Source organism: Ixodes scapularis, unplaced genomic scaffold, assembly GCF_016920785.2.
Source record: "Ixodes scapularis isolate PalLabHiFi unplaced genomic scaffold, ASM1692078v2 PGA_scaffold2__306_contigs__length_199485367, whole genome shotgun sequence".
NCBI lineage: Eukaryota > Metazoa > Arthropoda > Arachnida > Ixodida > Ixodidae > Ixodes > Ixodes scapularis.
Genome location: NW_024609857.1, coordinates 75605414 through 75622543, shown reverse-complemented (window position 1 = coordinate 75622543; position 17130 = coordinate 75605414). Strand labels below are relative to the sequence as shown.

At 43.7% G+C, this 17130-nt stretch overlaps 1 protein-coding gene across 1 annotated transcript in view; it reads right to left on the bottom strand.

The window, feature by feature from the left end:
* LOC8026177 (serine/arginine repetitive matrix protein 1) overlaps positions 1-16045 on the bottom strand; it is a 44828-nt gene extending 28783 nt beyond the window's left edge. Inside the window, exons 1-2 of the mRNA XM_042291453.1 lie at positions 15376-16045; positions 15070-15267 (exon numbers count right to left, since the gene is read on the bottom strand). Of these exons, the coding sequence (XP_042147387.1) occupies positions 15070-15267; positions 15376-16045 (868 nt within the window). The remainder of the gene's footprint in view (positions 1-15069; positions 15268-15375) is intronic.
* Positions 16046-17130: the final 1085 nt, after the last annotated feature.

Below are 17130 nucleotides of genomic sequence, written 5' to 3'. Positions count from 1 at the left end.
TCAAAAGTTATAACTGATTTTCTAACATTTTCAATGGCAAAATGGAGACCATTTTCGCCCGTTTTCGGTATCTGGCGCCATATAGCCCAAAGTATTCGAGAACTCCGTCGGCGTCGTTTTTCCATTGAAGTTTTCAGAAAATTGCTTACAATTTTTTAATTAGATAGCGGTTGGTGCTGAAACTTTGGCATCTTGCTCGAACGACTGGGGGCTACGTTCTGACGGAGTTCGAGCTATCCGCGGTGTCTAATTTATTTTTGCAATGCGAAAAACAGTGTTCGGTTTTCTCGCGGACGCCCGGTACGTTGCATTTATAGTACTTTACTTCATGTGCATTGGGCTCGGTGTGCTTACTACTTTACTTGAAGCAGATAATCTCTCATTTGCTTTGTACTTTACTTCAAGTACTTTTTATATGTACTTTACCCAACACTGCCGACAACCAAATCTTGAAAGAACTACTTCGTGCAGCGTATAAACAATGCGCAACACTTTTTTTTTTTAGTTGACAACGAGTACAGGAGGTCGCTAAGATAGCCAGCATTCTAATTTTAGGCCGCTTACCAGCATCCTAAGGGTGTTTGAAAAGCACCCTTAGGGTGTCATGTTTGGAACCAGCTGATTTACACCGCTTCCGTTGTTCCTAAGAGCGGATTCAGTCGGGGGGCCACGACGACTCACCATCGTAGTAGTCGTCGTCCTCGTCCTCGTCCGCGCTGTTCTCAACGGCCCCGGTGGAAACGCTCGGTACTCTGAGGGACGGGACGTCGTTCTTCTGCATTGGCGTCGTCCGCGGGCTCGTCGTCAAACATCACTGCAACGGCAAGGACCCGGCGACGAGACGTTTCATAGTTCAGCCAGCTGCAGCGCAGTCGTCGTCGCCGAGACAACAAAACCAACAACAACAAAAAAGGAACTAAATCGATGCAGCGATGACACAGATACGGCTTGTAGCGTCAACACTCGATTAAACACTCCGATGCCTCCGACGGCATTGAATTCCGCCAACCATCCGTGGTCGCCGCGCGGTAGCAGTACACATATATACCAATCCCCGAGTTACGGTACGAGGGGCGCGTCTCGGTATCGTACCTTCCGTTGGAGATAGAGGGACTTTCCAGTGAGGCTCTGCGTTATCGTGGGAGGCCGGAGGCGGCTCCGACGCGGGCATCCGGCAGCGATGTGTCGTCGTGGACGACGCTTGTGCTGGCCCCCGGCGTTGGCACCTTTGTGAACGAACGACACGTCGCGCGTTCGCCGCGAGTTGCCCCGGGGACGGACCCCTTCTTCCCCTTGCGGGGGCTGATCAATACACTCTCTCGAATACGCGGTGCCCCGTCGGCTGCGTCCGACGCGCGTGGAGCGCGGCTGTGGAGGTCCGCGTGTATCGACCTGCTACTGAACTCTGTTTCAGCTATATACGGTGGAGCGCTGCGGACGCTGCCATCCACTGAAGCCGATCCAGCGCTGTCCGAGTACCACGTGACCTTACCGTGACGCGTGGGGCGCGTAGTCACGTGGTTCGTTTATCTCTCCGGATTGGCTGCGAGGGCTCGTAACGTCCACTGTGGGCAATCGCAAGACGTAACGCCAGAGACAGCCGGGAGACATACGCTGGACGGACTCATCGATTTCTCGCCTTGATTTATAACTTTGCGAACCTCGACAAAGCCTGGACAAATTTATTCTGAAATGTTTGTTCAACTTCGTTGTTTTCTACCCAGTAAATACTGATTGTTTTTTTTTTCTTGCCATTGCGAAAGATTATAATCATTTAGGTATATAGGTCGCGCATGCCAGTTCTCACGACCTTGCCTGGTCCTTTTTTTTATATTCTGCTGATCATACGCAACAGTTCATTTTTAATAAACTTCGGTAACATTTTCACTTTATCGATGAGTGCTTAGGGCGCCTCCACCTTATAGTCGTCAGTGCGATTTTCTAAAACGCGCTCAAGTATGGCTCCCAGTGAATACCCTAGACACAGTGAGTTCCTGAGAAAAGAAAACCGTGTGCCCGCGTAGATAACCTATATGCATCGCAAAAAGTTCATACTTTGTGAGATTGCGACGCTATGTGCTAAGGTTAGAAGGCGAAAGTTTGGGAACATGTCCACTTAAGCTATACCCAAAAGGACCGTATGCGAAATTGTTCGAACGTCTGCAGCACTTCGTGCGCTGCCTCATTGTTACGTTTAGATTCCTCTGCTGTTTGTCAATTTCGTGTCGTTGCCGGTAGGAGTCGAGGTCTATACTTCTCACTGCCGTCGATTCCTCACCCACGCCTGAGAGCTAAGGGTTAGTATTGTCTTACGCTCTTCTTGCCCATGTACGTGCTCGTCGCCCCACGGGTCGTTGGTTTCTCACATGGTGGACGTACACTTCATGATGGACGTACACTTCACCTCGAAATTTGGCTTTCGGTGGCGCGGCAAATCGCGGCCGCTTATTTTCGAGAGCGCTTTCTCAGCGCGAGTGCTGGTGCGAGCGAAGGATTCTTCAGGACTACGCCTTCGCGCCATGCCAGCGCCGAAGCCAACTGGTGAAACGAGAGCATGTTCTTCGGCGTCCCAGCTGCGCTGAGTATTTTGTGCAGTAGTAGTAGTAAGTGATGAGGGTAGCGGAAAGCCGGAAGGTGTTGGCCACTCCTTCGACGGGGACGAGTTAGTTCCGGTGTATTTCGTGTATGGTCTATTCAGTGGAGGAAAAAACTTGTCAGCTGGAAACAAAACATTCTCTCTCTTGCTGACAAGCGTTTTTCATTGATATAAATGACACAAGTTTCCGCGAAGTAATTTCTTGTTTTGATAATATTATAAGTAAGGTAGGTGAAGGGTCGGCTCCATAAAGAAATTTCATCTTTCTCGATTATCATTTGATCTAAATAATGTCATGTTCTCAGAGTTTCGTGTTCTATCCCAAGATCGCTAGCGTCCCGTTCTCACGCAATCTAAGCTTTCTGCGATGCATAGTTTATTTACGTGAGCCCACAAAACACGGTTGAAGACGCTACACGCGCCAGATTCCAGCCGCTATTGATGACCTTCTCTTGTCTTACCGAGGCAAATTCCGCAACACAACCCTGCGTTTCAGGAATGCACCAGAGTATTGATTATTTTTTAGGTTGATTCTGAGGATGTCATAAAGGTCGTACGACCCCTGGATTTTCCGCTGAGAGTGCTGGATAATTTTAATAAAATTGAGATATATGACCATTTTGATTGTTTCGAGCGCATTTTGGGCCAATTTTGGAAATTGAAATCAGTTAGATGACAACAGTGACAAAACGAATGGTAGTACGTACTAGAGGTGTCTCCTGTCCTAATTTTAAGACACTTATGGGAAGCAAATGTTTTAGTAATTGTGTATTGGTGTAAATAAATTTCACAGGGTCGTTTTTGCTAGATTCATTTTCAATGGGTTCAACGAGATGGCGACTCACGTAACAAATGTTCCAAGCGAGAACATTTGTTGCTGTTGCTGTTGTTTTCACGAGCTTGCACTTACGGCGACTCGCGGCACGAGTCCTTTGCCTGACACTGCCTAAAACACTGCCGAGATCAGTTTTGCCGTTTTGCCGGAGAATGATCTGTGTGAGCTTTCTGTACTACACCACACACAAAAAAGGACCAATGAGAGGCGCCGCATCTATGACGTAGTGATGCCATGGCAACGTGTTGTGTCTGCTGCCGCGCAAAGAGCTTTCACTTTTATAGTGACCGCGGCCGATGCCACAACCTGTGCAGCCAATCTAGCGGTATGAGCCTGCCACGTAACCTCACTCTCCGCGAGTCCCTAAGTCACACCGAGGAGTCACACGCCCTCAGTAGATCCCCTTGATGTGTTTGTATGTCTTGCAAGCGTCATCAAATCATCAAATATGTCAATGTAGGAGCCCGTGACTCATGGGACAGTTGGAAGCAAATGGCGGCGAAGTGAGCGGCTATGGAGCGGTCCCTAAGAAGAAACTGTGGTGCGGCTCTCGCTCGTAGTCTCGTGATACGCCTCTCACGCGTTCGCCAATACTGCTTGTCAGTTCTTGTAGAAAACGCCAAGCGTGATTTTAAAGCGGAGCTGTCAAGGGCGAGTTTCCCCAGGATCGTGTCCCCCGCAAAGAAAAGACACCGAACTCTGGACACCTACCGCCATCTATGAGCGACGGCGGCAAGCCACGTATCTGGTTGCCGCCGTCGCTCATAGATGGCGGCAGCATTTCCACTTTGGTAGAGTGCCTTCATACACACGCGCGCTTTTGCTTGAGTGGTGACATCTCAGCCATTTTTCCGCCCAATCTTTTTTTATGCATTTTGAAGTGCGGGCAATCTGGTGTCACTCAGCACGAGCGCGTAGCTTTGGCTAATGCGTAGGCGCCATTTTACCGCCCAAGTCACGCACCGAGTGCGCGAGAGCGTCACGCGCTTGCACACTCAGGGCAACAATGGATGTCTTCACCCTGAGACAGACAGACATGTAAGCACCCTACACTCTGGCTTGCCGACTTGCGGCCGGCCGTTTCTTTCTATTGTACAGCTCCGCTGGTCTTCCTTCTTCACCAAAGTGGAAAGGCTGAAAGTTTTTATCAGAATTAACTGCTGGGCTAGTCGATAATGCATTATAGAAGACAAGAGCGCAAAAGACACGGACAAGTAGAAGAACAGGACAGGACAAAGCGCTACTATCAACTAGCGTTTTTTAATGTGAGAGAGGAGAACGAACCTGGAGACTTTTTAGTGATAGAAAAGGAAGAGAAAGGTTGCCAAACTGAAGGGAGGGAAATATTATTTTTTTGATGAAAAGCTAAAAAAGAATACAGGACTGTGGAAATGAGATCAGAGAAAGAAAATAACAAAAACACAATTAGGAACAAAAATTAGAAGAAAAAAAAAGAAGTTTACAAAAAATCAAAAGAGAAATTTAAAAAAATTGAAAAAGTGAAGCGTTTTAAGAAGACAAATTGAGGTATTGGAGTTCTCTGTCAGATAAGGCTATTGACGGTGCCCTAATGCAAGCAACTTGGATGATTTCAGCCTCATAGATCTCCCTGGCTCTCTGGCTGTCGTGTTGCTTCAGGATTCTAGTTTTAGCAAACCTATAGGGGTGCATTTGCAGACTCGGATATGAAGGGCGAGGTGTCCTCCCGGAAATGATTTGAGTGAAAGGGCGCGTTCACGTAGTCTGATGTTGACACACCGGCCAGATTGGCCCACATACACTTTCCCACAGGAGAGCGGAATCTCGTATACGACCCCTGTACGGCAGGTGGCATACTTGTGCGTGTGCTGAACCCTGCACGACAAAAGCCACTGTTCTGGTGTCCGTTCGGGCCATATAATTTAATAATAATAATAACAATAATAATAATAATAATTTCATTTCATTTATTTATATACCTTCATAACACTATAAGGCAACGGGTGTGTCGAAGCCAGTAGAGGCTTGAAAGACAGAACGAAACAAATGGAATGCCACAGATAGCACAGAAGACGTCCGTATAGCACACATTGAAAACATGTGTTGCACTATACGAGAAACGAAAAATAATCACCTCACAATGTCACAGCAAACATATTAGATACAAAATATCAAACAGCGGTACATTATTGAATTTATACAATGAATTAGAGCGTAAAAGTGTTCAGTAGAGTTTACAATTTGCTCCTACTTGTAGCTTCATAGAAGTGGTCGGGGAGTACCATACCTTGTAAAACACCGGGGGATTATAAAGCGATCCGAGGTACGTAAATCTCTGCGGGTCACAAAGGAATGTTTAAATTCACTACACCAGAAATGAGAAAGCGCAACACATTGCAAAAAAAAAAAAATGAATGGAAGTTAGGCAGTTGTAGAGCCTCAAAGATGTCAGTTTCTGATGAAAGATCATAATGATAACCGACACTTCTTAACAGATTCCTAAGGATGTGGTCAATTTTAGTTTGCCATATTTTTGCACATTTACCAAATAATGTGATGCCATACCTTAGTATACTATAAGCAAGAGCATTAGCAATTGACTTACTTACGGCAAATGGCATAAATACCCTATTATTGTAAAGTAAGCAGCACACGCTGCGAAGCTTGCCAGAAACGTGGGTTAAATGCGTTGACCACGACAAATCCGAATGAAAGAATATGCCTAAGTACTTAACAATGTCAACATAATTCAGGGAACTACATGTTGAATCAATGTACATGTCCATTGTACAATTAATGTACAATGTATGATAATAATAATAATAATAATAATAATACATTTATTTTCGAGGACTATACTCATGAAGCTGTCAGGTTCGTCAAAGCCGACATGGGCTTGTGTGACTGAACCCCTTTAGGTAGAATTGGTAACATAATCGGTCAGAAAGAAAAAAAAAGTAAAAAAAAACGTTAAGACGCTAGAAGACCACAGTAAATGTCCACTTCAGCGGTACTAATCAATATAAATTATTTGAAGAAAATAGGAAAAAAAAAGAGTTAAAATTGGTTTGTCCGTCTGGTCACAGGACATTAAAAGAAAATCGGCACAAAACTTTGAGGCACAGAACTTCGGGATGAGGAGTCAAGCAGAATGAACAAAAAAGGGCGCATTCACACGGCACGATCTGTTCACAGCACATTCGAAGATCGACACAAATATGAGGGACAGAACTTCCAGGTGATGAGTCTCTCGGAGTCACAAAAACATACACCACAGAAATGTGAAAAAAAAAAAAAGACAGTTGTCCTTTTTCTTTTAGTATATCCATACGACGGAGGCGCTTTTTTAGTTTTTTCTTTGACGTAAGGTTCCAGAGATCTGATGGTAATTGATTAAAAATGTCTGGAACGTAGAATGAACGCATAGTTTTGCCATACCGTGTGTAGCATTTCGGGACGAGATATTTCGAAACGTTTCGTAATTGCCGTGAGACGATACGAGGAGATTTAAAGTCGTCAGACCAGTAGTGATTGATCACAACTGTTTCTAAAAAAAGAGATCTAAAGTTCGGCATTGACAATGTCTCAAAAAGGTCTAAATGAGAATAATTGTGGTTATACCACATGTTTTTCAAAATCCCTTTTAAGATATTGTCTATTTTCGTTTGCCATAAATTCGAGCATGAACCGAAAACAGTTATACCATAGCGCAGGTGACTATAGGCTAACGAATAGGCAACGCGTTTGCGTAAGCCGAGGGGCATGAAAGTTTTGATGCTATAAAGCAGACAAGAAACGCTTCTCAACTTCGAACATATTTTCGTTAGATGAGAATTCCACGAAAGGTCGGAGTCGAAGTGTATGCCAAGGTATTTTGCAGAGTCGGAATACGGCACTTCAGCACAGTGGCACGAGCTACAGTTTGATGTGTGTAGCAAAAAAGGAATATTTAAGGACACTACTTTCAAGGGATTGCGAAAGCAGACGAGTTTTGTTTTCTACACGTTTATAGAAATCAAGTTCCGAGAAAACCAGTCCATGACTTTGTTGGAGGATTGCTGGAGCATCTGAAGCGCTTCTGGGTAGGAAGTATGACGTGTTAGTAAAAGGGTGTCATCTGCATATTGGTAAATAATGCAGTTTGAAACCACGCTATATAAGTCATTGACATAGATGTTAAACAATAGTGGAGAAAGAACGGACCCTTGCGGAACGCCAGATTTTAAACTAACTGTGGAACTTTGCACATTGTTCACCGAAACCAACTGTGTGCGCCCAAGCAGAAAATTTTCTAAAAGTGACAAGAAAGGTCTACGAAATCCTATGGCTGAAATTTTTCTAAGTAGTATAGAGTGATTAACAGTATCAAACGCTTTTGACACGTCAAGGAAGCATGCGCAAGTGAACAAGTTATTCTCAAAGCCATAATTTAAGTCATCAGAAAACGTGTCCAAGAGAGGTAGTGTTCCTCGGCCAGCTATAAAGCCATACTGACTCGGAGACATAATCTTATATTTATCAATAAAGGATGCCATCGTCAAATAAACATATTTTTCTAATATTTGTGCCCAGGGTATCGGAACAAAACGAAAACCAAAAACGAAAAACGAAAAAAAACGATATTTTTTGGCGGAACGGAAACGTAATCGAAACGTTATTTATTATTTTGTTCCGGAGTGAAACCAAAAAAATTTCTTATCGGTTTTCGGTTCAAGGGAAAATATCAGGTATTTCAGTAATTCGTTTCACGCAGCGAAGAGACAGCCGTTGGTTTGTACCATAATTAAAGAGAAGACAAGCAAGCCATCGCCCCCGCGTCTAAACTCCGGGCGAACAAGCATAGCAAAAACAAAGACAAAAAATACAACGAGAAACAAAAAACATGACGCAAGGCGCCATTGCTTCCCACCAATGAGAGCGCGGTGGCGCGACGCCTCCACACGCTCGCAATGCTCTCCTTGGCTCTTGCGCCCTCTCCCTCCATGCTTTCTTCGGACGACACAGACAGACAACAGATCACGGCAAGCGCGGGAAGTTTGTGACCCGGCGTTGTAGAAGTCCATCTTTTGTTTTTCTACGGATACGGCAGCCTGAGACTCTGTTGCAAAAGTGTACTTCTTCATCCCTATGGGCCTTCAGGGCCTTCTCGGCGCTGAAATTTATTTTATCGGACCAGAGGTCTTGCCTTTCACCGAGCACACTTGATGACGTGCTGCTTCTGAGATCATGCTCGGTGCCTTATTGATAATGATCTCATTCTCAAGGAAATGAATATGATCTCAGAAGCAATGTCGTTTCCGCGGATTCCTCTAGAGCGCCTGAATTATCTATTTTTGTGTAAAAATAAACGTTACGTTCCTTTTAATTTTTGCTGCGATTTTTTTTTTTTTTTCATAGAAAGAAACCGTTACGAACCGTTACGGAGCATTATTTTTTCGTTCCGGAGCGAAAACGGAACGGAACTTTTTTGTAGGGAACGAAAATGAAAACGGAACGAAAAACATTTCGTTCCAACACCCTGTTTGTGCCAGACATGGCAAAACAGATATTGGGCGATAGTTTTCTACCTTACTTCTCTGAACTCCCTTAAATAAGGGTTTGACAACAGCAGTTTTTAATGCATGGGGTATGATACCAGTCTCGATTATATCAAGTAAAAGGAGTGTATCTTTAATGTAAGTGAAATTTTTTCGAAGATCGCTAAGGCGTATTTTATCTATTCCAGGGGATTTGTTCAATTTGAGGCTCAGTATTATAGATTCTAAGTCGCTTGCTGTCATGTAAGGGAGAAAAGCGGAAGCAGGATTCGAGTTAGGAATAGATGAACAGATTGAGCTTTTTTTGGCTGTTCCGGAAAAGGAAGCAAAGAAATCGTTAAAACAATTTGCAGCAGCAAGCGAGTTAATACAAAAGGTGCCTTTTAAAATGCTTCCTTGCACGCGCGGGGAGACACCGCGCAATTCGTTGATCAATGACCAGGTTTTAACAGCGTTGCTCCGAGATTCAGAAAACTGCTTTTGAAAATAAGCCCGTTTACCAGAGCGAATGAGTGCGCTAATACCCTTGTTACACGGGCACACTTAACTGCGGTTACGCTAAACCACAATTAGCGCACAATACTTGCCGACAACATTCTGCGGCGATGCAGTCAGAGCTATGGGCGAACGTGCGCTTGAGCATCTTGAGCACCCATCAAAGCAGTGCACGCGCTCTCTTCACTTCTTTTGAAATAGCTGTCCGAGGGTATAGTGCGGCATCTGTGCTGCCACGTAACCGCAGTTAAAGCTGAGTTAACCGCGGTTAAGTCTGCCCGTGTAACAGGGGTATAACTCTGTTGTGGATAGATCTGAATTCTACAAGCAGGCTTTGGTTCTGTGGTGAGCGCCGGCAGCGTTTCCAAGCAATTTCTTTAAGTTTAATTGCAGCTAATATGTCATTGTTAAGCCAGCGTAAATTGGAGTTTCCCTGCTTTAAAAAAATTACTTCTTTTGATGCGTTAGCAAACTTCTGGAAGAGTTCAACAAAGGAAGAATATACTTCTGAAGGACATACAGACCGTTGGAATGTTACCCAGTCATAATCGGAAACATGCTTGTCAAATTTCTGACGGTCAACTATTTCAATCTGGCGGAATTGAGTATTGGGCCCAGCACCCACTATACACCAGGAAATTCCAACTGACAGGCTATAAAGTAGTGGTCTGATAGTTTCTGGGTTATAACGGCTGATTTGATTGTTGAGAAAGGTGCCCTTAGGTTAATGTGATCAATGGATGAGCTGACAAGTCTTGTGTTTAGATATTCTTCTCTTGTCGGGGCTTGAATAGATGGTTCTATTCCGCATTCGGCCAATAGAGTGAGGTATTCACAAACAATAGCTTTGGAAGGCTTTAAGAGGTCAATGTTAATGTCTTCTGTAAGACAAAGAGGTGGAGTGAGTGGCAACGACTGTATACAGCAGCGAAGTTCGGAGAGAAAGTCAAGAATGCTATACGAAGGGAGTCTATAAATTGCCAGTAGGTAGAGTTCACATGTAGAAGTAAAGACACGTAACGCCAGTGACTCACACGATAGGAATGATACAGAAATTTCCGAATAAAACAATGTGGATTTGAGAAAAACAGCAATACTACCACCGCGCTTTTTATCGCGAGTATAAAAGAAATTGTTGAATCCGGGTAACAAAAACTGTCCAATGTCGTCACTGTGGATATTAATCTCTGTGAGAATGATCACATCAGCTATCGGAAGCACGCTATCTACGGTTAATCTAAACTCATCCCAGTGCTTGTGCAAGCTCCTTATGTTGACATGGAATAACGTAAAAGATGTCCCTGGGTTCACATTAAAGTGTTCAGAGCAAGACTTGAGGTCCTTAAACTGAGAAAATTGAGCCATTAAGGTCTACACTACACTTAAACTGAAAAAAATGCGCCATTAGGGTCTACACTATTTGCTCCAAATCAACAACATTCATAATACGAAGCAAAGTTGATCCTTCGCATTTTTTGGCAAAAATGTGTCCATGTCGAACCCACACAAACTTATAGTCCTTTTCCTTTCCTCTGGTTCTCGCCATCCAGAAGAGGTTTTTGTTGTAGTCGGTAAGATTGTCATTGAAATAGATTCGAGGCTGTGAGTCTCCGGAAGGAATAGAACTCAAGCGGCCACGACTCATCATCCAGCGTTCTTTTAGTGGAGACGATGAAAAACGAACCAGTATGGGGGGCACGGCATCACGTCTAGCAGACAGGCGATGTGCTTTCTCGACATGCGCTGGCCGAAAGCCTTCAATGCTCAACTGCCCTGCAAGGTTAGTGAGAATGCCTCCAAGATTCTCATTTGGTTGAAAGGGAATGCCATGGATTTCAAGGTTGGACGTACGATTGGATTGATCGGCGTCGTTCTGTACCGCTCTCAGTTGCTGTATTTCAAGCGCCTGGTCCGATATTAATGACGTCACGGCCTTGGTTTCTGTCTGAAGCTCTTTGACAGCTTTTTAGTGGGCTTGCGTCGAATTCACCAGCGAATCATACTGAGAAGAAACAAAATTCAGGGATGCTTGCATTTCATTAATGGTGTTGCGCATAGTATCGATCGTGAGTTTCAATAATAATAATAATAATAATAAATTTGTATTCAGGAACATTCATAAATTCATACAGGAGTGCGGGGGCAATCAAAGCCAACGGTGGCTTGTGTGACGCCGCCCAAAAAAAAAAGAAAGAGACAGAGGTTGAATGTCCAAGAACACAGTCAGTAAAAAAATTAGCACAAAGAAAGCAGAAAACGGGAAAGAAAACGATCATAAAGCAGTTAGGAGTGCACAAGACAGGATGACTAATATATACACAAATGCAAATGTAGTAAATATAGACACAATTGTGAAACGACCAAGAACAAAGTTAGTACAAAAATTCGCAAAAATAAAGCAACGTGGACGTGAAAAACAAGAATAAAGCAGTTAGGAGTGCACAAAACATGAATAATACGTACACAAATACATACGCAACTAAATATAAACATTATGTAATCTCTCCTCCGGAAAGATGAACTTTCATACTTCTTTTCAGCTGCTCAAAGAATTAGCCTGCAGAATTTCAGAGCGCAAATTGTTAAACGTCTCAGGCACATAATATTCGCGCGTATTCCTACCATATCGAGTACGGACAAAAGGGACTTTAAATGTTTCTTGAAAACGAAGGGAATGAGTAGGTACGTTTTCTCTCCTGAAATCATCAACCAAAAGTAACGTTGGACAACAGTTCGAGTAAAAAGACTTCTGAGACATGGGAATTGCAGGAAATTAAACAGGTCACTGTCGTCAGGTATTTGCAAGCCGTAAGATACACTTTTCATAATATTTTTTAAAATGCTCTCTATTTTACCATGCCACTGGGTAGAACAGTTTCCAAACACTGTAATCCCATACCTTAACACGCTATATGCAAGTGTGTGGGCGATTATTTTACGTACAGAAAACGGCATAAGCGATTTGGTGTTATATAAAAGACAACTTACACTCCTTAGCTTTGCATAAAGTGACACGAATTGAGCACTCCAAGTTAGGCCGCAGTCAAATAAAATTCCAAGGTACTTGACAGATTCAACATATTCCAATGAAACACTTGCGTGGTACACATTTTGAGTGATGTAAAACAAAAGGGAAATCCAGAAGCACGTATTTAAGGGGATTATGGAAACAGATAAGTTTAGTCTTATTTACGTTAACATCCATAAGGTTTCGCTGAAACCAGTCCATGACTGTAGTCGCAGCACACTGTAGTGAGCGGGCGGCATTTTCAAAATTAAGATGTCGAGTGACTATTACGGTATCGTCCGCATATTGATAAAGCTTGGCTTCAGAGAGGGATGTTGAAATATCACTAACGAACAGATTAAATAGAAGTGGAGACAAAATTGAGCCCTGGGGACCCCTGCTCTTAGCATTGTTCGCGGACTGCGGGACTCAGCTGCAATTACAAGCTGTGAGCGATTTAAAAGGTAATTGGACAGAAAAGAAAAAAAACGGGCCACGATCAAGCCGTAGCTATGCAGCTTTCTCAAGACGACTGAATGGCTGACCGTACCAAACGCCTTCGATACGTCTAAAAAAAGGGCACAGCTAACAAGATTTCTTTCAAAACCGGAAAAGAGTAAATCAGAAAAGTCTTCCAGCAGAGGTTGAGTTCCTTTTCCCCGAATAAAACCAAACTGACTAGGTGAGAGGACATTATGCACGTCTAGAAAGGATGACATAACTTGGAATACGTGTTTTTCTAGGATTTGAACAATAATTGGTAATATAGAAATTGTGCGGTAATTTTCAATCTTATTTGCTCCACCTCCTTTGTATAAGGGCCTTACAATAGCAGTTTTTAGTTCATCTGGAAGAACGCAACTCTCAATAAAGCCATTCAACATATGAAGCAATACATGCTTGATAACCTCATAATTTCTGCGGAGATCGGAAACTCGGATGCCGTCAATGCCTGGAGATTTGGAAGACTTGAAACTAAACAGTAACGAGTGCAGGTCGACATCACTGAGCGGTGGAAGAAAAGCAGAAGCTGCGACGACATTGTCGAAAGTGATGGAAGAATCTCTGCTTTTACCAGAAAAGGTTGCAAAAAAACTGTTTAAATCTCTTACAACAGTTGAAAGATTTGGACCGAAGTTTTTTTTCAAAACGTTATCAACAGAACTTGTAGAAGGGTTGCCACGAAACTCATTGACGAGAATCCAAGTCTGTGTCATGTTCGAGCGAGACTCTGAAAATTTTTTATGAAAATACTTTCGCTTTGCTGAGCGAATCATAGCATTTACCATGTTTCTGCAAATTTGATAGTTCGATTTAAGTACAGTATTACTAGGCGAACGCCTATATCGAGCCCACAAGTTATGCTTTTCCGCTATTGCCGCCAAAATGTCTGCATTCAACCAGTAGTGATTAGGCCGACGTCTTTTAACGCAGATTTCTTTTCTTGAGGAAACGTAAAACATATTAATGACATGAGCGAACTTTTGGTATTCGTCCGTGGAACTAACTGATTGAAGAAACCAATTCCAGTCGAAGGAAGAAACAAGACGATCAAATTTAGCGGTGTCAATAACAGATGTTCTAGTGCCTAGTAAGCTATTTTGCGGAGAAGGGTTAACATTGGACCACCGACATGAAATAAAGTAATGATCTGCAAGCTTCTGTGTGATAATTGTTGACCGGACTCTTTGTGAACAAGTTCGGAGATTGATATGGTCTATACATGAGACGATTAACCGACCCGAGAGAATTTCTTCACGGGTCGGAGCATTTATCAAGCTGCTAATCCCGTTACCAGAGAGAGTTGAGGTAAGAGCATACTGAAGGCTTTGAGGGGGTCAAAATGTCGATGTTAAAATCGCCGAGGGTGCATAATTGATCGTAAGTGGACAACTGCCGAAGAGCACCATCTAGTTCATCCAAAAAATCGCGTACGTGTTCTGATGGAGGCCTATATATTGCTAAAAAACATATAGAGCTAAGTTCATTTGTGATATTGAGCGCAATACATTCGGCGTGATTGAACGTAACCGTTAGGTTATTCATGGACCAGTTGTCACGAACATAGACTGCAATACCACCCCCTCTGCCACATGGCCGAGTGGTAAATGTACTGTTATTAGCGGCGAGATGTTTTGGTGGCGCCCTCCTATGGTTCCCCCTTGTGACGTCATTACCTTGCGAACAACACGTTCGATGGTGTTTGTAAATAGCATGGTGGAAGCCTGAAATCATTTCGCTCTCAAAGGAACACTGCCAACACCGTCGAAATTAAAGTTCTTTCATTCTTCTTATTTCCGTCGATGGTATACCCTTCCCAACGTCATAGTCAGCTTTTGGGCCAATCGTGAAAGGCCGACCACAGCGACGCTTTCGGTCGCGCACGTCGCCAATAGCCTGGCATAGAAAATTGACTTGTCATTTCTGCTGCAATATTATTTCGGAGAGAACAAAAACGTCAACTGAAGTGTTGATATCACTACATATTACTTTGAATTCATTCCAATGTTTTCGAAGGCTCCTGATATTAACATGAACTACTGTGCAGGATGAGTCTAGAGAATCTTCAAAACAAATTACGAAGTCTGTGAAAATCTGACACTCGAGCAAAATTCCTCACTCTTCTTGGCAAATATTTTTCCCCTTTTCACCCATACGAATTTGTAGCCCTGAGCCTTGCCTTTCTGTCTTGCTAGCCAAAACAGCTCCTTGTTCGCTCGGGTCAGGTTATCATTGAAGTAAAGCTGTGGGATGCCCCCTGTTTGACTCAGCAAACGAAGGGCACCACGCTCAGCCATCCAGGCTTCCTTCAGACTGACTGAAGAGAATCGGATTAGGACTGGTGCAATCCCGTCCCGCCTGCCTGGCAAGCGATGTACTTCCTGATTATCAGAACACTGGAATGTCTTAGCAATAGACAGATTACTCGCGAGCTCGGCTATAGACGCTACGAGATTTTCTCCCGGAGAGGTCGGCAGCCCGTGCAGTTCCATGTTAGCAAGACGCGAGTACTGTTCGCTGTCAGTTTGCTCAGTACGTATTTTTAGGATCTCTGCTGCTTGGGACTGTACCTTGGCTTGGAGATCCGAGACCTCGGCCTGGAGGGCTTTCACCGTTTGATTATTTGATGTTGCTAGCGTTAAAAGAGAGTTATATTTTGCAGAGAAGTCAGCAATCGATGTTTGGACGTCTTTCACTGTCGTCTGGAGGCACTCAATAATAGGCCCCAGGGCGAGGAGTTCGTCAAGCTTGGCGGGGAGCACTTCCAAGGAGTCGACGCTCTGTTTCAGGGAGAGTAAGGCTTCAAGTTTTGCGTTCATGGATGCTAGTTCTTCCCTTAAGGAGCCAGTTTCCTTTGATGGATTTGGTGCACTGAAATGCGCTGGGCTTGGAACTGAGAGGCTCTCATTATTGCGACAAGACCTGCAGATCCAATTGTCTCTCTTCACTTGACTCATGGCGGTAAACGTTGATTCAGAAACGGCTGCGCAGTTTTTAGTAAGATGGAAAGCGTTCTTGCAGGTCGCACAAATCAGGTGTTTGCCATCGTTCCGAATTTCTTTGCTGCACTTAGCGCATTCCACACCTGAAGCCATGGTCTGCACCAGTTCAATCTCTGCTCAGAAGGCTCGTGCAGATAAACGAGAAATCGACTAGCTCACCGCGAAGATGGTCTTGCTGGACAGCTGGCTTTGGACGAACACAAAGCTCTGCAGGGTAATAAGGCGGAAACGTGCCCTGGCAGCCGAGGCCAAAAACGACAGTTCTGACCAGGTCCGGATTCACCTCACGAAGCACACGGGTCAAGCGTTGCAGCTCAAATATTATAATAATAATCAATCAATCAATCAATCAATGTTTTTATTCGTGCCCGGGAACAACCTTGCGGTCTTGGTACAGGTGCACTGTGTTAACATGTAAGGCAGAACAGGGTATAAAGCAATAGTACGGACAACACAAACAACGGACAAGCCCTAGAAAAATACACTTAAAAATTATAAAAAGTAAACACAAAGTCAATAATAATAATAATAATAATAATAATAATAATAATAATAATAATAATAATAATAATAATAATAATAATAATAATTTTTATTTGCCCATCAGAAATGCAATGTTATATGTATGGGCACATCAAAGCCAGATAAAGGCTTGTGTGATGACGCCCTAAAAGAATAAAAAAGAACAATGGTATCGGCAAAATGCAAGAGTAGAAAAAAAAAAAAAAACACGACGAAGCAAAGGAAAACATTGTCAGGAGAGAAAACTATACATACATGTCATCAGAACTATTAGACCAGGGGTGGCCAAACCGCGGCTCGCGAGCCGCATGCGGCTCTTTGCTGGTCCAAGTGCGGCTCGCGGATCCCAAAAAAGGGACCCCCCCGCCCCTTTCCGCGTTTTCCCAGGAAAAAAAAAAAAGGGATTTCAGGCAGAATAAAGTATGGCTCGCGGTTTGGCTACTCTATTACGTATTACTTTACAACGTATGAGTGCACAAGGCTGTACTGTCGTACAGCCTTGTGCACTTATACGTGCAGTCAGACTCTGAAAACATTTAAATTTGCCCCCCCCCCCCCCCCCCCCCCCCCGCGGCTCTTGGAAGTTTCGTGGTTTCGTTTGCGGCTCTTAGGCCGGGTCAGCCTGGCCACCCCTGTATTAGACCAATGGAAATGAA